Source organism: Cydia amplana, chromosome 16 (assembly GCF_948474715.1).
Source record: "Cydia amplana chromosome 16, ilCydAmpl1.1, whole genome shotgun sequence".
Lineage (NCBI taxonomy): Eukaryota > Metazoa > Arthropoda > Insecta > Lepidoptera > Tortricidae > Cydia > Cydia amplana.
In genome coordinates, this window is record NC_086084.1 from 10920949 (window position 1) to 10946527 (window position 25579).

The 25579-nt window shown below is 36.4% G+C and overlaps 2 protein-coding genes across 3 annotated transcripts; one reads left to right on the plus strand and one right to left on the minus strand.

Moving 5' to 3' along the window:
- Positions 1-8228: 8228 nt before the first annotated feature.
- On the plus strand, positions 8229-9900 carry LOC134655213 (keratin, type II cytoskeletal 1-like). Of its 2 annotated transcripts, XM_063510665.1 has the most exons (3): positions 8246-8342; positions 9445-9532; positions 9575-9900. In XM_063510665.1, exons 1-3 carry the CDS (start codon positions 8334-8336, stop codon positions 9832-9834), a joined length of 357 nt encoding a protein of 118 aa, XP_063366735.1. In that variant the 5' UTR covers positions 8246-8333; the 3' UTR covers positions 9835-9900. The 2 variants fall into 2 exon arrangements, with proteins under 2 accessions (XP_063366734.1, XP_063366735.1); XM_063510664.1 differs by having other exon boundaries at positions 8229-8342; positions 9445-9900.
- A 52-nt stretch (positions 9901-9952) lies between these two features.
- LOC134655214 (uncharacterized) lies at positions 9953-10906 on the minus strand. The gene has a single exon (XM_063510666.1). It carries the CDS (start codon positions 10889-10891, stop codon positions 9965-9967), a length of 927 nt encoding a protein of 308 aa, XP_063366736.1. The 5' UTR covers positions 10892-10906; the 3' UTR covers positions 9953-9964.
- Between the last annotated feature and the right edge of the window lie 14673 nt (positions 10907-25579).

Consider the following 25579-nt stretch of genomic DNA (forward strand, 5'->3'; position numbering starts at 1 on the left):
ACAAAATGTTCAAAGTAAGTGATTATAAGCCTTTTTTTTTTTTCATTTGACAACATTATTTTTCAATCAACAATGATAAGGGTGCACAACAGTAAGAAGAGCTCTTGCTCTCATTGTTGTAACTTAATAACAATTTTTCCGAAATATAATTCATATGCTGCGAGCACTTATGTAAACAAACGAATAGATCTGTAACGTGGTCCAACGTCGTAACTTCGAAAAATGTAGCAGACAAATATAGTACTTAATCCTGTTTATAATATTAATTATATTTGTGTAATTTGTTTAAAATCACCTAACAATATGAAATGAAAATGGATCTGTCATAATATTCACAGCATAATTTTAACAGTTCAGTTTAAGTTCTACATTCGAAAAAAAAAATTCAATTCGATTCAATTATTTGTTTAATCAGGAAATACAACAAATAGTAGTATGTAGTAGTAGATAAATAATGGTACAACAAATCTTAAAATTTAGGTTAGTGGCATACAATTACAAGTACATAATTTCAAAGACACTACATATAAAAAATAAATAAAAACACTAATAATACATTAGGTACCTACATAATAAATCTAGGCAAGTAGGAAGGCAATCTAGATGCACCATTTTATTGCTATGAAATATGTTTTATAAACATATATTTCAATACAATGATATGTCATTAGAAGAATACTATTTCAGATTATCTTTGTAATTACTGGAGATAATATTTATTTGTAACATGTATTATTCGATGGTTGTTGCAGATCACACTGTTATTGGCTGTTACCTTAGCCGTCTTAATATCGGCAGTATCCGCCCAATTCGGAGCTGGAGGTTACGGCAGTCAGGGCGGTTACGGGGGCAGTCAGGGCGGTTACGGGGGCAGTCAAGGCGGATACGGGGGCAGTCAAGGCGGATACGGGGGCAGTCAGGGTGGATACGGGGGCAGACGGAGCGGATTTGGGGGCAGTCAGGGTGGATACAGCGGTGGCCAGGGAAGCCGCGGTTTCGGAGGTAGCCAAGGAGGCTTTGGTAGCAACCAAGGAGGTTTTGGTGGCAACCAGGGAGGTTTTGGTGGACAAGGTGGATTCGGACAAGGTGGATACGGACGATAAGGTGGCTTCGGACGGTAATCGGTCAATCGCGACAATAAATAAATATAGCATGTTATTGATTTTTGATTTTGTTTAAATAAACACTGGTAATAAAAATGTATTACGTATCTTTCTAATTATCGAACGAGCGAGCGAAGCGAAGCGAAGTTCTTACATTCGACTTTGAACACGCGGCTGACTAGCGGCACGTCTCGGCATTTCGATGTTTTTAAGCTGAACTGTCAGAAGATAGTTTGATACTCAATAACTTAAGTAAATTTGTTCTAATTTAAATGAAATTGGGTAAACGTGTAGTCGAGGGCATTATATTTTAGTCATTAAATTATGAGCAGGCCCGATCAAGACGTTATTGAGCTAGAAGAGCTTAGAAGGCCAAAAAGCTGTTTGTGAGAGGTCTTGCTATTCTGGTCATTTTTTTGCAAGAAACATGGTCGAGTTTAGTATCAAATGAAAGTGCTCGACTTACACTTTTATAATATCGTTTTTAAATTTACCATTTTGAAATAATTAGCAACATAAAAATAAAATAGAATAAACATAATATATGTATTTGACATTTGACAGGAAATATTTCGGCTTAGCACAGATACAGTTTATTTTAATCTCTATGGTGGTGACTTAAATCCAGGGGAGGGGCAGCCGTATACGAAGCCCTTTATTCGAAAAAATAGCGCCATCTATATTACTTAACGCTAAACTTGTAAATGGCGCTTCAAAATTGATGCAAAAAAGCAAATCTTGTCAGTAGAAAAAGGCGCGAAACTCAAATTTTCTATGAGAGCATATCCCTTCGCGCCTACATTTTTTCTACTGACAAGATCTGCTTGGCCAACTATATTATAGGTACATACTCTTTGCTTAAATCAATCAGTTAAAGGCTCCACAGACCTTGCAATAAATCCATCTTTGATCCATTGCCGCCTATAGAGCGACATAAAATAGTAGAAATTAAATAAAATTTTGTATACCTAGTGGATTTATTGGCCTTTAATATTGAGCCAAATAAATTTAGTAGTGTTATAGCTAATTCTCAGTCAGCTGACAAAGTCAAGGACCCCGTGCCACATTTAAACTAGGTTGTAAGACAGCGGAAAAACGCCTGAGTATGAACATTATTCACCAGAATATTCAGGGTTTTTCCAGCAAAGAATTAGAAATAGGTTTATTTTTAGATAATAATAATGTTGAAGTTATGTGTATTACTGAACATTGGCTGAAACATGGACAGTTTTTATTTGATTTTGTTAACTTTAAATTAGTCAGTTTTTTTGCTAGAAAGTCTGCTGTTCATGGTGGTTCCCTGATAATTGTTAAAAATTGCATGAAATCTAAAGAGCGTAAAGATATTGTAAATTATTCCATAGAAAGAGTTATAGAAATTTCCTGTGTAGAATTGGAAAAATATATTATTGTTTGTGTTTATAGACCACCATCAGCTGACTTCAGCACATTTGAAACTACAATGGAAAGTGTGCTGAAGTTAGTATGTAAGGGCCAAAAACATGTTATAGTCTGTGGAGATTTTAATGTTAACTTGCTCGAGTCCTCTAGTAATACTCTTAAAATGCTGTGTTTGTTTAAATCATTCAATTTATTTAACTTGTTTCTTGAACCTACCCGGGTAGGGGTAACTAGTGCAACATGTCTGGATAATATATTTTGTAATTGTGAATGTATAGATAAGCAAATATTTAACTGTTTTCATTCTGATCATAGCGGTCAAAGGGCTGTTTTCTTAAGCGATATTCATGATACTCCACAAACAATAACATACAGACCCATTACTAGTAGTCGCTTGGAATCATTCAAAAATGAAATTCAAAAAAATCTCTGTATGTTACCATTTTCACATTATAACTGTAATAGTCTGTATGAAGATGTTTTTAGTGTAATTCTTTATCATTTTAATCAAAATTTCAAGGAGAAAACTATTAGTGGGTCAAAAACAAAAACTAGAACAAAGTTTAGTGAATGGGCTACTGCAGGCATTTATAAAAGTAGAAAAAGGCTTTATGAACTTTATGGTGAGAGAGAGCTGAACAAAAATTCTGATTTCCTGGACTATGTAAGGAACTACTCAAAAATCTTCAAGAGAGTGTGTGTAACAGCCAAGACAAACTATACAAGTTCTAAACTGAAAGTGTCGGACAACAAAGTGAAGACAACATGGAATATTATAAATAGGGAAGCTGGTAAATGTAAATCACGCGATTGTCAAGTCAACATTGTCTCGGATAAACAACTTACCATGTCAAACAACGATGTTGCCTCGGCATTCGAAGATTATTTTTCTAAAATAGCTATTAATACCACGAAATGTCTACATTCATCTTCGTCTCGAGCTCATTCCTTACTTTGCGCTAATGTTAAGAAATGTAATATTAACTTTGAGTTTAGTCAAGTAGATTCAGCAAATATTGTTAAAACATTCAAGTCACTCAATTTAAAGAAAACGGAAGATTTATGGGGAACATCAGTTCGAGTCATTAGTCATGTCATAGACGTAATAGCGCCTTACTTAGCCGTAATTTATAATATTTCAATTTCACAAGGCGTCTTTCCAGATCTTATGAAATATAGTAAAGTCATTCCTCTTTTTAAATCTGGTGATTCGAGTAATATGGCTAATTTCCGACCAATATCAATACTTCCTGTACTAAGTAAAGTTTTTGAAAAATTAATGTTAAATGATCTACTGGGTCACTTCAACAGACATACTTTACTTACAAGCAATCAGTTTGGTTTCACAAAGGGCCGTTCCACGACCGATGCTGCTTCGGTACTCATTAAACATATTTATAATATTTGGGAAAATTCTTGTGATGCAATTGGCATATTTTGTGATCTTTCTAAAGCATTTGATTGTGTGGATCATGGAACGCTCATTTTGAAATTAGAACACTATGGTCTGTCAGAAAATGCCCTAAACTTTATGTCTTCTTACCTTAGCAATAGAACACAAACAGTTGTTGTAAACAAAACCCAGTCTAGCGGAGCTGTAGTCCAATTAGGAGTGCCGCAAGGTTCTATTTTGGGTCCATTCCTGTTTTTGGTTTATATAAATGATTTGCCATGTATAGTAGAAAATCTTTGTGAAATAGTTCTTTTTGCTGATGACACATCATTACTTTTTAAGGTTGATCGGAAATCTACCGATTATAGTGTAATTAACAGCACACTCGTTAATGTACTTAACTGGTTTACTATGAACAATTTGCTTCTTAATGCTAAGAAAACCAAATGTATTAGATTTTCTTTGCCGAATGTTAAACCAGTCGATACTAAAATACTTTTGAATAATGAATGCTTAGAGATGGTAGATAAAGCTCTGTTTCTTGGTTTAACATTGGACAAAAATCTACAATGGAGTCCTCATATCGGAACACTAGCTAACAAATTAAGTTCGGCCGCTTACGCCGTGAGGAGAATTAGACAACTGACTAATGTTGAAACAGCTCGCCTTGTTTATTATAGTTATTTTCATAGTGTAATGTCATATGGTATTCTGGTTTGGGGCAAAGCAGCTGACATACAGACTATATTTGTCTTACAAAAGAGAGCCATTCGTTCTATATATAACTTAAGAGCGCGTGAATCATTAAGAGAACTTTTCAAAGAAATTAATATTTTAACTGTAGCTTCCCAATACATATATGATAGTATTATTTATGTTATTAAGAATCTAGACTCCTTCACTAAGAATTCTGATGTCCATAACTTTAACACTAGAAATAGAAATAAGCTTGCTATCAGAAAGTTTCGTGTCCGTAAAGTACAAAAGTCATTCGTTGGGCAATGCATTCATTTTTATAACAAGTTACCTGAGAATGCTTTAAGATTACCCTTTCCAGCTCTCAAGAATTACTTAAAAAAGTCATTGATGTTAAAAGCTTATTACAGAGTCGAGGACTACTTGACAGACAAACATGCATGGTCCAAACCAGAAACTAACTAATAAAAAGTAGTAGCAATTAAAAACATTGTATTATGTATAGAGTTATAGGTGACACAGCTCAGGTAAGCAGGAAAGCACATCAAATATTATATGTTGGTAATTAATAATAATCAATCAGATTTATATAATATGTTTTCCCATTTCTTTTAATAACTTTATTTTCTTTTCCTTTTGTAAGAATTTGATATGTTTTCTGAAAGAGCTACGATTTTGTATGATTCCATGTACATATGTATATTTTCTAAATCAAATTTCTATTACACCTTATGTGTATAATTGCATGAATTCTATAGTAATTTAAATTGTATTTTTTCCCTTATTTTCTCGTAATGCATGTTAATTATAAGATGTAATTATTTTTGAAAAGATGTGTCCCGCCGAGTTTGTTGCCGGTCCCATATTGGGATACCCTCCTCCAATTGAGGGGGAATTTAAATCTTCTCGGGGCAGAGGTGTAGGGTTGGAGCCGGTCTACCTAGCTTTATTTGACGTTCATAAGCGCATTGTAATTATGCCTACTTGAATAAACTATCTTTTATCTTATCTTATCTTTAATAAAATGGAACTCAAAAATGTCCATACTAAATTGTTGCCATGTGTATTTGTGTAAGCATTTTACGTCACAAATGTGACAGTTACGTAGAAAGTGGCGCCCTCATTTATTTTCTATTATTTTATGTCGCACTATACGAGTACCTAAGTAGGTTCAACAAAGTCAATAGCTATATAATTTTTGGTTAACCGCGAGTTCTCAGTTCGGGGCGAACTACTAGTTTTAGTGAGACTGATTAAGTATTTGTGTTTACAATGTTTACATCACCATTGGGCGGCTGATGGTACAGAAACCTACAACATTCATTGGTGTGAGACGATTAATATTGCATGCTTTTTGTTAAATACAGGGACAAACATAATAACAATAAATAAGATGTGACACAACATACAACTATTTACCTTGGGTTTATTTTATTTCCCACTCTGCCCTTCATGATTAATGGTCAGACTCGTCAAGTGACAAAATTAATTAATAAAATTATTACCTGCCTATCGTACTTGAAACAGTGACGTGTTCAAAAGTTACGCATACATTTCACACGGATATATATCAAATCCGATAGACTTTGTTTATCGTCAAGAGTCAGGATGTTAGACAAGATATAGATGCTCAAAGTGTGCTTCGCTGACGTAACGAGTGACGACAGTGGGAAACCCCTTTACTATAAAAAAAACTTTCATCCAGGCTGTGATAGTAGCAAAAGGTGATTTATAGATTCAATTGCCTTTTGGATACGAGAAAAACTGCACTAATATAGCTGAACGAAGACATACGATCATCACGCGATGCATATAAGAGCATTCACCAGCCGGCCTAGCCAAGCTGATAATCGCTATCGCTTCGACAACGAATCGCTTTGTGCCTCTCTATCACTCTTCCATGTTAGTGCGACAATGAAAGTTGCGTTTCGATCGCTACGGAGCGTAAGCGATGGGCACGTTGGCTATGCTACGCTAACAAACTAAAGTCACACAATAACATCAGTGATCAGACTAATCGGCATCGTAATATGTTCAAACTAAAAGTAATTTTAATAAAGTAATAACCTTAGTATAGTCCGTCAACCAAATCTTGTCAGTAGCAATGTAAAGCAAACTAAAGTAGGGCAACACTCAAAGAGCAGTATTGCGCTAAGAAAAGCAGCAATGTACATCGAACCATAAGATTTTTTTTTCCGCTGAGCGCGCCCTGCGTACGTCAATTCAAATTGTCACTCGCGGTTTATTGAAAAAAATTGAAACATGGAGGGACAATTTAAAAGCGATGTTAAAACAATGTTAATCAAAATGATGAACAAATTTGAAGATATCAAAAATAACTCCCTATCGTAGTGCTTATATTCTCTTTGTTCCCTATGTCTTCTAAGTTTACTAAAATAAAATCATATCAAAATGCAGATAATTAGATAGTGCATATATTTGTTATTTACAATATAATATGCCACTTGTTAATGTAAATTAGTGTACTGTTCTGAATGAATATGACATACCTGTGTAATTTTTTTGATTGGTATATATTGTACAATATACATATTAAAAATAAAACAACTGATATTTGGGTGTTTATTTAATTTAAAGGTAAATAAGATAAGGGGCACTTTTCGACTTGGTTTCGTTGTACACGTATATAAACCGCCATACTTAGGTAAGTATTGTCTGAAGAGATACTTTCTACTACGAACGCCTTATATTGGGCAAGATTTAATCCTGCAACAAACATGTATGGATTAGGTAGATATTGCGAAAGAACGGCGATATAATCAAGGCTCTTAATACTGTTTAAAAGGTTTACCTTTGTAAATAGTCACAACTGATTGCTGAAAATATTAGACATGTGGGCCTATGGACGGTTTCCAGGACACAATTTATGGTCTTGTTGGATAGATTTAGGCATACGTTTTCATTTTATTTATGCCTTTTAACCCTAAAACAAAAAAACTGAACATAATCTTAAACGTTCGAAAGAGTTCTTCCAGTACTTGTCATAACCTCCATTTTTAGTAATGTTTACCATCAACGAGCATGATTGTACATTGTAGGCCCCTTAGCTTTGCTTATTCTTATTTAATGTATTGGTATTTAATGGTGACAGCAGAAATATCTCTTGAAACAGAAACGATTCAGAATGAAAACCAAATGAAAACAAATAAGGTGACGGCTGTCATTCACGATCCACATTCCACAGATAAAACACTGATGACACGCGTTTTGGAATTATTTGAACACAGTGTTGTTAACCCGCGATTTTTCAAATTTGCCGCCTTTTACTACTGACAAGATTTGGTTGACGGACTTTAATTATGCTAGTAAACATAGAGTATGAGGTAGGCAAGCAACACTCCGAAATAAAGAAATGTTATGTTATAATTGCAAGCTCAACCCAATCCATATTAAAGTCAGTCAAATGTGTACATTTTAGGGTAAAGTTTGAATACCCATGGTATATTACTATATAAGGAAATAATATAATATATGTTAAAATTCATTGATAAAACTGGAACCATAAAATCGGCAAATTTACGCATTCCATCATAGAAGCCATTAAAACGGGATTCACGGTATAGAATTGGCATAATGTGTTTTATAGAAACGCATAAATATATTTGCTAACATGGAGTTGTTTGGAATGCCCAGTAACACAGAAATATCATATTTAAACAAGGATTCTTCTGTATTTGTGATCAGTGTATAATATTGAAGCAAGTGTGACTATTCGCAAGATGTTCAAGGTACGTTCTGTGTCATTCTAACATAATATAAATAAACAATACTCAAATACGACTACCAGCGCTCAAATCGCATTGTTAACTACATGCCTAGAATATATATGTACCTAATACAAAATAAGTGATATTTGATATAGCTATTGTGAAGACGACGGTCACTGTGCCCAGTTCGGTGGTCAGGGCGGTAGACATGTAGACAAGGCTTTGGCGGTGGTGGTTTCGGGGCCCGGAAGGAGGCTTAGTAAATCAATACTTGATATAGTTATTTTCCATTTAAAACTTTGGCGTTTTGAACACATATTAAAACATATTTGAAACCGGGTCTATCACGCATTTATTTTGTTACTGTGTTTGATAGACCCGGTTTTAAATAAGTTTAAATACCTATTTTTCGTTTTCATCCAATGTTTCATTTAAATTTGTACAAACAAAGTATATCATAAATATAACTTTAACTAAACCTAGACTTAACTTTTCCTAATACCAGCGTAACACCCAATGTAAGGTCCTATTTGACTCACGTGACAGTTAGTACCTGCTTTAGTTCTGTTAAAACATTTGACATAACTAGTCATACTATGCGTTAGAAAACAATAGATAGATTGGTACAGTACCAGGCGTGTCTCACTCCGCGATTTCGTCACTTTGCTACAGGTAGCTAAAAGTACATCCGTTCGGCCCCAATTTTGGGGAAAGCCATAAGCCGCGCGTGGCGCTGTCGCCACCTAGCGGCCATATCTGTACTGATCGTAACAGACGCGTTTTGTTAGAGAGTGAGTCTTCTGTACTTAGTACTATTATTTATTCTGTGACAGTACCCCAACTGTTATTTTTGTTTTTCTTAATACCGAAATACCGATAGATACTCGTACCTACTACCTATAGTCCAGTGGTGGGGAAACTGTCTTTATGGGGGCCAGAAAGTTTAAGATATTTCATAGAAGGGCCGGAATTGCGGCAAAAATGTATTTTGATTTGAAACCATTAATCAGTCTAGCTGACTCCTTTACGTATGCATGTATTGTTTTACTTTATACGGCTGGACTGTCTAAATATTATCATCCTGGCCCATAATTTACACTAATTTATTTTCCATGACTTACAGATTACATTCGTGCTAGCAGTAGTCGTGATGACGACGGTCACTGCCCAGTTCGGTGGTGGGGGCGGCAGACAAGGCTTTGGCGGTGGTGGTTTCGGGGGCCGTGGTGGAGGCTTCGGAGGCCGGGGAGGAGGCTTCGGCGGCCAAGGAGGCTTTGGGGGGCCCGGAGGAGGCAACTTCGGCGGGGGATATGGACGCCAAGGCGGCGGATTTGGCGGCCAGGGAGGATATGGAAACCAAGGAGGATTTGGACAAGGTGGATTCGGCGGAGGACAGGGAGGTTTCGATCAAGGAGGCTTTGGACAAGGCGGGTTCGGAGGAGGGCAGGGAGGTTTTGGTCAAGGAGGCTTTGGGGGACAAGGATTCGGTGGCCAAGGAGGATTCGGTTTTTAATTTAGACGGCAACGTCTAAAAACTAAGGACTTGAAATAAAACATTGTGATAGTAACATATTATATTAAATAAGTATTTTATTAAAATTAAATTATAAATTAAATTAAAAGTGTTTTATTACATGATAATATTAAATGGGTGCCGGCGGAGAATATTGGATAAGAGCTGATCTAGCGCTTGATATCACTTCCGACATCACTTGTAAGAAAATATTTCCGAAATATAGCGCAAGTCGAGATCCTTTCACTAGAGGGCTCGTTTTTTCAACAGGCGGAGGAGGTGGAGTTTTTGGGACCTCAACCTCTATACTATTGCTATTAAGCACAGGCAATACGGCCTCTAAAGGAGGTGGTGGCGGGGGCCCTGCAGGAGGGGGCAGTATGAGACCTGGAGGTGGAGATATACCAAGACCTTCTACCGCTTTAAGGTATGCATTTATTTCTTCTACTCTGCCTATATCCGTAAGTAAATTGCCTTGAGTTAGGCCTTTGGGGACTTCTGGTGGCACTGGCGGGGGAGGTCCTGGTATTGGCTCAGGGATCGGAGACGGCGGAGGTACGCTCACCACAGGCGGTGGTAGGGGAGGAGGAACAGGAGTTATTACTATTATTTCCGCGCCCTCTTCTGGCAATCTTGAAAGATAATCCTGACTTACAAGTATAGTTGACCCTGTGACCGGAGGTGGTACGCTTGGCGGAGGACTTGAAATTCCCGGTACTTCTGGTATACGAGCAAGCAGTGGTGCTGGCGGTATCCCTTCAGGGGGTGGCAAAGGAGTTCCAATCCCAAATTCCTTTTCTAACGATACCTTTAATAGTGAGTCTGGGTTGTCGATATTTTCTTCTGGTTTCGGTATCACCTCGAAAGGACTCCTTTTTACTATACCGTGTCCTAAATGCAACCACTTGTGTTTAATAAATGTGAAAGGCTTGATCGGCAACACTGGAGGTTTGATGGAGAACTCAAAATCCTTTTTCATATGAATTTCTTTGAATGGCTTGGAGTTAACGATTTGAAAAACGACGAATAAAATCAGGATCTGCAAAAGAAATAACATTTGAATAATTTATGTTCTTACTTTTACTAGTAAAGACTGACGACTAGTCTGGCCTCGTGGGTAGTGACCCTGCCTCTGCCTGTGAAGCCGCGGTCCTGGACTTAGTCAATCTGTGTAAGAATGTCCTATAATATTTATTTATTTATTTATTTTATTTTATATATATTTTATATTTATTTTATTTATATTATATGCCACTATTAATGTGAATGTGCACAATGTGAATAACATTTTTATCTACATATTGTTATTAACTGTTTAAATGCAAGGTCTACAAAGTGGGTCAAAATTCTCTTCATATACATGGTCCAAAAGTAAGCTAACATTTTTTTATTGCGGCATATTGTTGCGTTTGTGTATCAGAGCTAAAGGCAAATTATTTTGAAGATAAAATTTAAGCTAACTAATAGATTTTATTTGATGACAATTTGTGAATGACGTGTAAGTAAAAAAAATATTCCTAAATATTTTATTGTTAGCGTATTTTTAGGCCACCGATATTATGAAAAAATCATTAAAAACCTACAAAATAAAAATGAATGTTGTGACTAGTAGGCTGTCATAGCATGACTGCAAAACACAGGATGTTCCTATGTAGTAGGTAATCATAACAGACAATAATAATAAATATTAGGATATTACCTTAAAGCCAGCCATATTGCACAAGATATTGAGAAATAATGAGAAAAAAAATACAATGATCCCTTTAAATAAACTCGAATTGAGGCAAAAGAACAATCGAAAGAAAAATCTCAAACACGCCATGCTTTTCAAGGAGCCCCTAGGAGGTATCATGCATTTATTTTTATTGAAAATTGAACTGTATTACCGGTAAGTAAGGTATATTTTATATTTTATAATTCTCCTGTAATACGTGTTTGCTTAAGCTAATCTACTATGAAATTATGTCAATAATGAATTCCAAGGAGAGAATATTGTCTCGGATAAAACACAAAGGATCCCTAGAAAATTGACATTTAGGTACAGTTTATCTAAAGAAATTAAATAAGTTTTTATTGCTTGACCAAGTTAATTACGATGTCGTACCGTGACCAGTTTAGTGACATTGATATTTAACAAATACCGATTAAGGACGATTTTTGACGTTTCACTTATGTAAAATTTCTAAATTATTGAAATGTTGGCTGTGTCACGTATCAGATGTTATCGAAATATTAGTACGTATTTGTTCTAACATCAATCTTTATTCGAGTAATATGAACAGCATATTGGAAAGCGATGATGTTTGATCAAGGAAACATGATCGGAATGACGATTTTCCTTTCATCGCAAAACTTCGATCGATAAAGATGAAAAACCTGTCATCGTAAATTCACAGGTGCCGTCTATTGATAAGGTTGACTGTATACGGATAAACGGAGCATTCCACAAAAAGGTCTAGGTACTTTATCGGGGACGTGACGCATGTGGCAGCGACCTTAGTAACCTGCAGAACACCTTAGTAACCTTTATCAAACAAATAAAAAATAAAATAACAAACATTCAATAAAATATTTTATTAGCCGTAGAAAATAATGTTGTACATAAAATTGTTATCAAAGTATTAACGACTTATATTATTGATTTATCAAATATCATCATTATCAGATTCTTAGCTTTATGAAAAGTGTAACAAATTAGCGTCACGTACCTGAGGGCCTACTGCGAACCACGTTCGACGTGTTGCCTCTTTGTCGCACTTGTAAATTCGTACGTAAGTGTGACAGGGAGGCAACACGTCGAACGTGGTTCGCGGTAGGCCTTCTGACACGTTTTTGGAATGCACATTACTTTTAAATCAATTGTAGGTACATGGTACATTACAAGTAACTAATAAGCTTTACGGAAAAACCTAATTAAAATCTGTTCGTGTTCCGATGTACGACGGAACGTTAATTATTTCGTTACCTACTTGATATCATTGTCAGATTCAATAAATACGATGTCGTACCGTGACCAGTTTAGTGACATTGGGTGATATTTAACAAATACTTGACGATTAAGGACGATTTTTGACGTTTCACTGATGTAAAATTTCTAAATTATTGAAATGTTGGCTGTGTCACGTATCAGATGTTATCGAAATATTAGTACGTATTTGTTCTAACATCAATCTTTATTCGAGTAATATGAACAGCATATTGGAAAGCGATGATGTTTGATCAAGGAAACATGATCGGAATGACGATTTTCCTTTCATCGCAAAACTTCGATCGATAAAGATGAAAAACCTTTCATCGTAAATTCACAGGTGCCGTCTATTGATAAGGTTGACTGCATACGGATAAACGGAGCATTCCACAAAAAGGTCTAGGTACTTTATCGGGGACGTGACGCATGTGGCAGCGACCTTAGTAACCTGCAGAACACCTTAGTAACCTTTATCAAACAAATAAAAAATAAAATAACAAACATTCAATAAAATATTTTATTAGCCGTAGAAAATAATGTTGTACATAAAATTGTTATCAAAGTATTAACGACTTATATCATTGATTTATCAAATATCATCATTATCAGATTCTTAGCTTTATGAAAAGTGTAACAAATTAGCGTCACGTACCTGAGGGCCTACTGCGAACCACGTTCGACGTGTTGCCTTTGTCGCACTTGTAAATTCGTACGTAAGTGTGACAGGGAGGCAAGGCAATACGTCGAACGTGGTTCGCGGTAGGCCTTCTGACACGTTTTTGGAATGCACATTACTTTTAAATCAATTGTAGGTACATGGTACATTACAAGTAACTAATAAGCTTTACGGAAAAACCTAATTAAAATCTGTTCGTGTTCCGATGTATGTGCGGAACGTTAATTATTTCGTTACCTACTTGTTATCATTGTCAGACCCAATAAATTTATGCGTGAGCGCACGCAACTTAGCCATTTTGTGTAAATTGGACGAAGTAATTAGATAAATACCTACATGTTTATTATGAAGAAGGAAATATGTCTAATTTGACCGAGCATCTCTTGAATTTTTACAACGTTAGGCCACATAATTGTGTCTATTTTCCTGTGATTCTTAATGCCTTAATTCTAGTTTAATCAAATCAAATAGATAATTGTGAGAAACATGTTTAAAACACGGTAGTAGAAATATCGAGCGTGCAAGCAGCCTAAACCACCCAATTTGGTGGTGTGCTGGTCACGTATTGTGGTGGTCGCGGATGCATCACACCACAGGCGACACTCGACAGTGTTGTCTCCTTTCACCACGTGCGCTCCTTGCCTCTATCGCGAAAATTTAGAAAAGGTGTCCATGGAACTGTGAAGTGACGAATGTTTTACACCTGGGGGATTGAAGTGAAACAAGTTATCGAGTGTCAGTTATTCAGGTTAGCAACTTTCTTTATAGAAAATAAGAGTTTTTTTATATTGATTTTACGTAAGTGAAAATATGGGTTGTTTTATAATTTTAACGCTTTTTGAGCCAACTACATATCTACGGTATAAGGCTACGGCTTTTTGTAAATTTTATTGAAAACGTAAATACTGTAACAAAGTGGAAAATAGGAATAGATAAGATACAGAAAGACAACTTGAGATATTCACAGATGTACTTATATTACCATATGCTTAAATTCATCTCTGCCAAATAACATTTGAGAGATTTCTTCCAGCTAACCTCCTGAACCTAACGTTGTGTAGAGTACTTACGTACCTCATAAAAGGTTCATAGATGTTACCTATTTATGCAAATTACATATTCATACAAAAAACTGAAAGTGAAACATAATTTGTTTAGCCTAGTGTGTAGCTTTTACTGAGTTATAATTATAATACTTATAATGAGTCAGTGAATACATTATCGGGTTTTCCTTTTGTTTAGTATTCTTTACCGACACTTAGACACGAATCTGCTTTGTCTAGATAAATATGAGGCGATCACTTTATAGTGTTTATCTTTAGTGTTTACATGGTAAAACAGGTACTTGGAAAGTAGAGAAAATATACCTACCTAAATAAACTATTGCATAGAGTAGATTCATAAAAAAAATCATCAAATCGACTTGAACACATATCGTCTTAAGAGACTAGTACCTAATTATTAAGTGACTTTAAAAATAAAAGCATGATATTGTTACTAATTGTATATAGTACCAATATCATGCTTTTCATTGTAATTGTAGTACTAGCAGTATTGACTGCTGAGACAATGCTCTATTATAACGTGTATAGGTATATGTGATCACTATTGTCTGTAATCTGTAATACGTTATTATCTAACAGTTTTTGGGGTTAACGTCTTATACATCATTCTGAAACACTATGTATCATTGACACCGAGAGAAAACTACAGATCGTACCCGGTGTCGAGTGACATTGGGAAATCAGTGTGAACTTGGACTTTAATGCGGGAGAATACGGTTAATAATTGAATGAGTTGTCGAGTGTCACTTACGGTTGTTATGGACTATGGTGCAACAGAGTTGCAGACAGTAAAAAAGGGGAATATTGTATTGATTGTGTGTTGACATCAGTCATTATCACATGTCTCGTGTAGATGAACAAACAATTGGGTACTTTCCTCTACTTAAAACTAGCAAAAAGCAGAGCTTTGTAAGGGCTCGCGGAGTTTTGCTACCTAAACGTACCGGACCGCGACTTTGATCCAGTCCGAGGCTTGTTCCATGTTCAGTCGCATGGGTAAGTAATAAGTCCATTAAGGACGCAGCTATAAGTGAGAGCAAGAAAGAAATATACCTACTAATTGGCCCTCGGTCGCTGTCCGGTACGCCTGTCTGATACAACTTTTACTTTGTCCATTAAAAACGTGTCCAGACGACAAAATCAAATTGCCAATATCATCCACACGTAATATACAATTATTATACCTTATTACATCCTACACGGTCGCCCAGTACTTCTTGTAAGGAAGCCAACTGGCTTTTCTTTTCTGGCAATGTTGGGTCAGCGAGCCAATGTCCTTGAATTTATTTATGCGTCCACACCACACAATTGAGCGTAAAACTATCCCGTCTGGACACCTACTGGCGGTAATCATGCTGCTCCGCACATAAACTTATGTATAATTTGCTCTCTTAAGTGCACATCAAGACGAGTGAGATGACCAAAACAGCGTGTGCCTATGTTGCAACAAACGTGAGTTCCATTAAATACTGCCAGGGTTCAGCTACAGCTATATCGTGAGTATCTCCTAAGTGCTCAAAAAGACGAGTCGGATGACCAAAACAGAGTGAGCCTATATTGTATAAAACCCGAGCTCTACTAGGTACCTACTGCCAGAGTTCAGCATCAGCTACCTTGGGTACTAGTCTACCAAGTGATTATCATGACGAGTCGGATGTCCAAAACAGCGTGTGTCTATGTTGCACCAAACCTGAGTTCCACTAGGTACTGCCAGGGTTCAGCATCAGCTCTATCTTGGGTACTACTCTCCTAAGTGCTCATCAAGACGAGTCGGATGTCCAAAACATCGTGTGCCTATATTGCAAACCTGAGTTCCACTAAATATTGCCATGGTTCAGCTACAGCTCTATTTTGGGTATCTCCCAAGTGCTCAAAAAAAACGAGTCGGATGACCAAAACAGCGTTTGCCTATGTTGCACCAAACCTGACTTCCAATAGGTACTGCCAGGGTTCAGCATCAGCTCTATCTTGGGTATTGCTCTCCCAAGTGCTCATTCTGACGAGTCGGATGTCCAAAACAGCGTGTATCTATGTTGCACCAAACCTGAGTTCCAGTAGGTACAGCCAGGGTTTAGCATCAGCTCATCAGCTCTATCTTGGGTACTGCTCTCCCAAATGCCCATCAAGACGTGTCGGATGACTAAAACAGTGTTTGCCTATGTTGCACCAAACCTGAGTTCCAATAGGTACAGCCAGGGTTCAGCATCAGCTCTATCTTGGGTACTACTCTCCTAAGTGCTCATCAAGACGAGTCCGATGACCAAAACAGCGTGTGCATATGTTGTATTAAACCCGAGCTCCACTAGGTACTGCCAGGGTTCAGCATCAGCTATCTTGGGTACTGCTCTACCAAGTTATCATCATGACGAGTCGGATGTCCAACCCAGTGTGTGTCTATGTTGCACCAAACCTGAGTTCCGCTAGGTACAGCCAGGGATCAGCATCAGCTCTATCGTACTGCTCTCCCAAGTGCTCATCAAGACGTTTCGAATTACAACATGACTGATCAGTTCATCGGCGTCACAGAACAGAACATACGAGTAAATTGACCTCCGCAGTGAATATGTTGTAGTCCGATCGTATAATCCGCCGTATTACATTACGGCTAGCCGTTTTCAAAAACAGGAGCGTTTTGAAATGCGGCGGTTCGACGATTAGCCGGATTGTCATTGCGATACGTTCTTCAATAAGGCGGCCTACGTGTAGCCGCATCGTATCTACTATTTAGATTGTAGAGTGACCAGTTCTTTCGGTCGCCTACGTAACCGGAGTTTGACAATGTTTGCAATTTAATTTATTTTTACTATGGTCCCACCGCACTACATGTTTCTTTTCCAAAACATTTCCTTCACAACTTAAATAGACGGAGCCCCGCAAATGCGGGGCTCCTATTTCTGGGCGGTTTGCCCTTCGGGCATCTGAAGCTACCTAACGAACCTAACCTATTTACCTACCTACGCTTTTTTCCCTAAAGTGTAATGTTTTCACGGACGTCTCACTAAATCAATAGGTAGGTAGGTTAGGTTCGTTAGATAGCTTCAGATGTCCGAAGGGCAAACCGCTCAGAAATGGGAGCCCCGCGAGGCCGGGCTCCATCTAGTTAAGTTGCGAAGGAAATGTTTTTTGAAAAGAAACAGTTCGACGAACTCCAGATTTGATGGACACCCCAGCGTTTTTCATAGTTTGTTGTTGTTATGTCAGGCAGCGCCACGAGTGTTAAAAATGGGAACTAAAAACTGTCAAAGCGGCGGCTAATGACTCGCTGTATTACATTACGGCTAGCCGTGTTGAAGAACGTATGGCGCCGAATACATTCCGGCGGATTCTCATTCAGCCGCATTCAATCCGGCTAATAGTTAAACCGCCGCATTTCAAAACGCCCCTGTTTTTGAAAACGGCTAGCCGTAATGTAATACGGCGGATTATACGATCCGACTGCGACAAATACAGGGTGGCCAAATAAGAGGTATACACTTTATTTTTGAAATTTTATTCTATAAAACATAAAAAATATTAAGTATTCCTTGTTAAATATAATATGTAGGGTCAGCAATTACACATGGAAAATAATGTCAGACAAATGTCCACCTCTAGCAGCATGGCAGATGCGAACCCTTTTCATCGCGTTTTTCATCACTTTTTCACACATTTCTGGCGTTATCTCAGCGACAGTGTTTCGAATATTTTGTTTTAATTGCTGAAGATTCGTTGGCCTATTAGCATAGACACGTCCCTTTAGATAGCCCCACAGAAAAAAGTCGGGAGCTGTTAAATCAGGCGATCTTGGGGGCCAGTCAATGTCACCGTTTCTCGAAATTAATCGACCGGGAAACGTTATTTTTAATGTTTCTATTGTTTTTAATGATTAAAACACGTTGTTCCGTCGTAAAACGCTCCATAATAAATTTGCCGTATCTACACAAACTAATTTTCATGCAATAACTGTCATATTTACCGCCAAAATAAACAGGCGGCAAAAAAAAGTTGTATACCTCTAAGTTGGCCACCCTGTATACAGCAAGATTATTGTTCCAGTATTCAGATTTGGAAGATTGGGAATCAAACCGAGCGAAGCGAAATGGGTCTGAATCCAAAATTTTAACCCTTTTTAGGGTTCCGTACCCAAAGGGTAAAAAACGGGACCCTATTACTAAGACTTCGCTGTCCGTCCGTCCATCCGCCCATCCGTCCGTCCGTCCGTCTGTCACCATGCTGTATCTCATGAACCGCGATAGCTAGACAGTTGAAATTTTCACAAATGATGTATCTCTGTTGCCGCTATAACAACAAATACTAAAAATAAAATAAAATAAATATTTAAGGGGGGCTCCCATACTACAAACACGATTTTTTGCTTTATTTTTTGTTGATGGTGCGGAACCCTCCGTGCGCGAGTCCGACTCGCACTTGGCCGGTTTTTTGTATTCATCGTTGTTAACACATATAGTTCGTTTTTTTAGCATTAGAAAGAACTTGAAAGTAGGTAAGCGATTTTGACATGTCTTTTAATTGAAAAACACTTTTTAAAAATCAATAACTATTACTTATGAAAGCAGAAGACTATGAAAGATCGTATTAGATTCATAATTGTTATATATTTACCGTAAGTTATTTTGAAAGTGTGTTTTTCAATTAAAAGACACATCAAGATTGTTTACCTTATTTCTAATGCTAAAAAAAACGAAGTGTAGTACATTGACACGAATTTTAATTCATAATTTTTCTAACAGATGGCGCTAGTAGTCATACAAAGTGTTATTCCTTTATTTTATTTTATTAAGTTGATAAAATGATATTTTTAAGTTTGATAACACATCTAGACATGAATTTAAATTACTATGTTAAATTTCAAACCTATAAGTGCGATAGTTTTTCCGTAAAGTGTACCACAAGAATGCATAGTTTGTCGAATAGTGATAGGGCTCGCTTCGCTCGCCCTAATAAATTATTTCACACCGTGCACGAAATAAAGCACCAGATAATTATTACAGAAACATAGATAGCAGTTATTTTTAAACACAATTTCTATTTAATAAATCGGATAGAAATATAAAAAGTAGGCGAGTGTCACGGGCACGTAACGTCACTACACACGTTTTCATATAAATTCCATACTGGCAAATCGTTTTGACAGTTCTAAAAAAGAATCTGATTTGACTAGTAGGAGAGTAGCCAATTGTATTAGCATTGAAACTAAAGTTAGCTACTTATACCGTTTTATAGGGTAATAAACTATCAATGAATATTTATTGGGACATAAAAATACAAACTAAACAATAAAAACTAGGGTAATTAAACTTTGCTGCAATGAATGTGCAAAAAATGCGATTCGATTAAGATTTAGATTTCTTTATTTCACTATAAATATTACACTAAGTATAAATTTGCATCAATCAATCGTCAACTGTAAGCGTCCTGATAAATTTATTTTCTTTCTTCTTTCTTTATTATCATGATCGTCAAACATTACATACTACATTACATGCAAATTTAGTGTAATTTTTATCGTGAAATAAAGAAATCTAAGTCTAATATTACTCTAGAGTCTAGAGATATGTACATATGTAAAATTTATTACATAGATCGTAGGGTTCGTTCCAAGAAATGGCTTTCATTAGAATCAGTTCACACATGCCATAATTTCTCGGTCACCAAGACACCATTGTCATTCGCGGCGTGGCTTATGCGTTGCCTTAATGGCAGAAAATAGAGCTATGTACACTTATTACTTTCAATCTAGGTTATTATTATCTCTATTATACTTAAGTTGTTAAAGAACGAGTGATAAACAACTCGCTACTTAGAATTTTATGATCTTACACTTACATTAGCCTGTTTAACGATTCGTGTAAGTAACTATATTTCTTCTGCAGCTGATCATACTTTTTAAATTGGTAAATAAAAGTTTAAACCATAAAAACCTTATAATTAAGTTTTTTTTTCCCGCCAAATATCGGTACTGATTTTATTACAATTTGAGAAAATAATTGTAAACATAGTAATAGCACTTATAAATCTTAAAAACCACAATACTCTTCCAGATTGCAAATTTTCCCAGTTACGCCCGGAATTCTTCATAATACTATTCAAACGTACTTATTCTTTATTTCTAGGACATTCCACAGCTAGAGACACTAATGACCTAGACATCTAAAGCCTCAAGTTCAAGCACCTGTTATTATGCTAACTTTCTAGATCGACTTCACAGCAAGAACACAACTTATATTATGAATTTGTTACACAACAAGTTTATTACTGTTGTTATGAATTAGTTATACAACAAACTAGACCGGTTCTTAGCTTATTTGAATAGCAAATTAAGAGCAATTCCCCTCATTCAAACATGCTTTAAAAAATTCAAATTAATAAACTCCACAGTCGTCACTGATAATACATGCGAATTGCGTTACATGTTACATTACGGCATTTGATCGATCGAATGAATTCGCCGCAATCATTTAAAAGCGGCCAAGTGCGAGTCGGACTCGCCCATGAAGGGTTCCGTATTTAGGCGATTTATGACGTATAAAAAAAAAACGACTTACTAGATCTCGTTCAAACCAATTTTCGGTGGAAGTTTACATGGTAATGTGCATCATATATTTTTTTTTAGTTTTATCATTCTCTTATTTTAGAAGTTACAGGGGGGGGGACACACATTTTACCACTTTGGAAGTGTCTCTCGCGCAAACTATTCAGTTTAGAAAAAAATGATATTAGAAACCTCAATATCATTTTTGAAGACCTATCCATAGATACCCCACACGTATGGGTTTGATGAAAAAAATTTTTTTGAGTTTCAGTTCGAAGTATGGGGAACCCCAAAATTTATTGTTTTTTTTTCTATTTTTGTGTGAAAATCTTAATGCGGTTCACAGAATACATCTACTTACCAAGTTTCAACAGTATAGTTCTTATAGTTTCGGAGAAAAGTGGCTGTGACATACGGACGGACAGACAGACGGACAGACGGACAGACAGACAGACAGACATGACGAATCTATAAGGGTTCCGTTTTTTGCCATTTGGCTACGGAACCCTAAAAATGCACGATTTGTTGCAGTCTGTAGAGCTCTTAAATTTATTTGGACGTTCTAGTTTTTTCACACGCACTTTCTACTTAGCACAGGATATCCTGTATTGAGGATAACACACAGCTAGAATAAATAACGTTGCATGACGCGCTGTGCACCCAAATTTCGGAGTTTCTTTAGTTTAAAACCACTTATGCGCTGTGCTAGGTACTACACATATTTGAAATTCTTATGTAGACCTAAATAGTCGTATGTAACAGTTGAGTTTCTTCAAAACATAAACGCGTAACCATATTTAAATTCAAACCTATAATTATTTAGTTTATATAGCTGGTCAACCAAATCTTGTCAGTAAAAAAAGGCGCGAAATTCAAATTTTCTATGGGACGGTATCCCTTCGCGCCTACATTTTTCAAATTGACCGCCTTTTTCTACTGACAAGATCTGCTTGACCATCTATAGTTTCTAACTACGGTCAATAGCCACGGCCAAGAGCGGCTTATTAAAATTAATACTAGACTCTGCCATCGACTTTGTTTGCGTAGAATCGTTAATCTGGCCGTAGTAGCCGTGTAGGTATAGAACCTACCTATTCTATGTTTTCCGAAGTTTTTATAGTTTGTAAGATAGCAGGGTTACAGTTTCTTGCTTCCATTAGCGCCCTATTCAATGAATGAATACTTATACTCGTATCAGTAGTCAACACTGTTAGTGTGGAGTCATTTAATAATTTTAATATCATACCCAACTTAGGCCTTTAGTAAATAATTTGGTATGAATTAAGAAACCTCTGTGATCTAATGTTCCATATTTGTTGCAAGAGAAAATTTAGCTGTGTGTGATATGTCGCTTTTCTACAGAGAGCCTTGTCACAGAATAAATAATAGTACTAAGTACAGAAGACTCACTCTCTAACAAAACGCGTCTGTTACGATCAACACAGATATGGCCGCTAGGTGGCGACAGTGCCACACGCGGCTTATGGCTTTCCCCAAAATTGGGGCCGAACGGATGTACTTTTAGCTACCTGTAGCAAAGCGACGAAATCGCGGAGTGAGACACGCCTGGCCTTGTATCCAATGGAAAAATTTAAAGTACCTATTCAATCCCAATTTAAATTACCTATGACAAAGTGAAATTTCAATAGTTATGCCGATTTCTTACTATTTTTATAGTTGTGTCAAATAAATGCACATTGTCTCGCGGGTTGTTCACGATTCAGTAGTCAGTATCTTAACCACAACCAGTTTCGCCATTTTGCGATACAGGTTTTGCAATGTCTGACAATTAAATGCATGGTTTCGACATTCAGTTATATTATTTAGGCCTACAGCTTTCACATTTCACATGATCAACCACAGCTCAGATGCAAATTGATTGCATCCAATTCCTCAGCAAACCTTAGGGGATTTTCTATCTATGATATAATTATCACGTTAAGCCCACTTTCACCCTATACCTACACCCGCGACAAGTTTTTCCAAATACTCATAATCCCTATAGTTCATGTTCAAAAGTATCTACAATATCTACCATATCTAATTGTTATTATTATTAATATCTTAATATCCATACATAAATATTTTAAAGGTTATTAGGGTATGGCACCCTAGGCAAACCACAGATCATATAATAGCTATGGATGGTTGATGCGTAGACTCATCCTTTACCTACTTACAATAAATTCTGAGTATTCCGACTGTATCTACGCTACTGTATTGTTTTAACCAGGTATATTGACAGCTTTCTCTTTTGTTTCCAGAAATCGAACGATGCGAACGTTAATGGTGGAGGAATTATTGGTTATTACACTTATTACCATGTTAATCGTCACGTGCAGCGGCGGCGCGATTAAAGACCGGTTCCACAATGTCGTAGTGTCAGAGTCACCAGCTGAAGGCCGCGGCTCCATGTCAGACGCCCTAGTAAACTACCTGGATTACATCTTCCCGAAGGATGACTGGACTTCTACAATACTAAAGCGAATATTTATGCTATTTACTGCCGACAATATTATCGAATTTAGCAGTGAATTTTCAGGATTACAAGAAAACTGGTAGCACTAGTAATGTGCCGTTCTCAGTAATGCTCCCAATAGTAAATAATGCCTATATTTGAACTATGAGACCATTACAGGCAACGGCGGTTAAAAAACTATAAATAAAGGGTTCAAGTATTAACTTAGTCATAACAATAGCGGCTTTAATAAGTTAGGTAGTATTTATTGAATAGATATTAAAATTTTAAAAGAGTTGTGTCTTTGATTTTTGACCCAATGAGTAAAACAATGAAGACAAGTTACTATTGTACTTCATCTGTTTATATTAAAAATAGTGAGACTTAAGGTCGTCTGGCTCATCTAACTACAATTAACGAGTGAATGAAAACTATGAATCATGTGGCCTTAGCGTGAGCTCCTGATCTACGGTGGAAATTATACTAATTTCATTTCTCATTTGCAGTAAGCCAGGTAAAACTTTAAACCATCATTTCAAAGTTAGAATCCCAATATATACTCAACATAATTAAAACCTGTCAAGTCTTATTTGCGTACCTAAATAGTTATTTGTACAACAAGAGATCAAAGTTTGATATTTCTTCGAGTGCTTATTTTGAGTCCCGAGCAAGCGAAAGATTCTATAATAGATTCACGAGCGTAGCGAGTGAATCTAATTTAGAATCTTGAGCGTAGTAAGTAGGGTTGCCAACTATTTTTTGGTGGAATATAGTATTTTCTAGAATAAGGCATCAAAAATATAGTAAATTTCAAAAAAATATAGTACTTTTTAGATAAAATACTAAACATAAGTGGGCTTTTTAGGGTTCCGTAGCCAAATGGCAAAAAACGGAACCCTTATAGATTCGTCATGTCTGTCTGTCTGTCTGTCTGTCTGTCTGTCTGTCCGTCTGTCTGTCCGTCCGTATGTCACAGCCACTTTTCTCCGAAACTATAAGAACTATACTGTTGAAACTTGGTAAGTAGATGTATTCTGTGAACCGCATTAAGATTTTCACACAAAAATAAAAAAAAACAATAAATTTTTGGGGTTCCCCATACTTCGAACTGAAACTCAAAAAATTTTTTTTCATCAAACCCATACGTGTGGGGTATCTATGGATAGGTCTTCAAAAATGATATTGAGGTTTCTAATATCATTTTTTTCTAAACTGAATAGTTTGCGCGAGAGACACTTCCAAAGTGGTAAAATGTGTGTCCCCCCCCCTGTAACTTCTAAAATAAGAGAATGATAAAACTAAAAAAAATATATGATGTACATTACCATGTAAACTTCCACCGAAAATTGGTTTGAACGAGATCTAGTAAGTAGTTTTTTTTTATACGTCATAAATCGCCTAAATACGGAACCCTTCATGGGCGAGTCCGACTCGCACTTGGCCGCTTTTCTAAAATAAATATCGAAAACCCGATTCTTTCAAATCTGGACATTCTTGGGCTCATTCTACTCAGAATCGACAGCACTCTCCATCATACCATTAAAAAAAGATGTCCCAAAATGTCCATTCCATTACGTCACGTTTTTAGTATGAGAAAATTTTTCACTTGTATGTAACGTGACGTAGTGGAATGGAATGTACAATTTTCATACAAAATTTTGGGACAAATTTTTTTATCATGGATTGAATATGCTAGTGATTCCGAGTTGAAAGAACCCAAAAACACCAGGATCTGGGAGAATCGGGTTTTCAATATTTATTTTAGAAAACGCCCAAGTGTAATATACGTTTAATCGGAAATATAGTATTTTAGCGTACTATATATTTTTCCAAAAGTATATAGTACAGAGAGCCAAAATATAGTACAATACTATATAATATAGTACGGTTGGCAACCCTAGTAGTAAGGGACTCAAAAGCGCACGAGATGTAAATAACTTTGATCTCGTGTAGTACACAACATTTTTCACCTCAGCAGTGAGAACATATTAGAGAACCCGAAAAATGTATTCCTTCTTCATCACTTACCTCTATTCACTCATGTTTT

Bases quoted from the DNA above. Each gene is read 5' to 3' on its own strand.
- LOC134655214 (XM_063510666.1), bottom strand. From the start codon at position 10,891: ATGTTATTTCTTTTGCAGATCCTGATTTTATTCGTCGTTTTTCAAATC.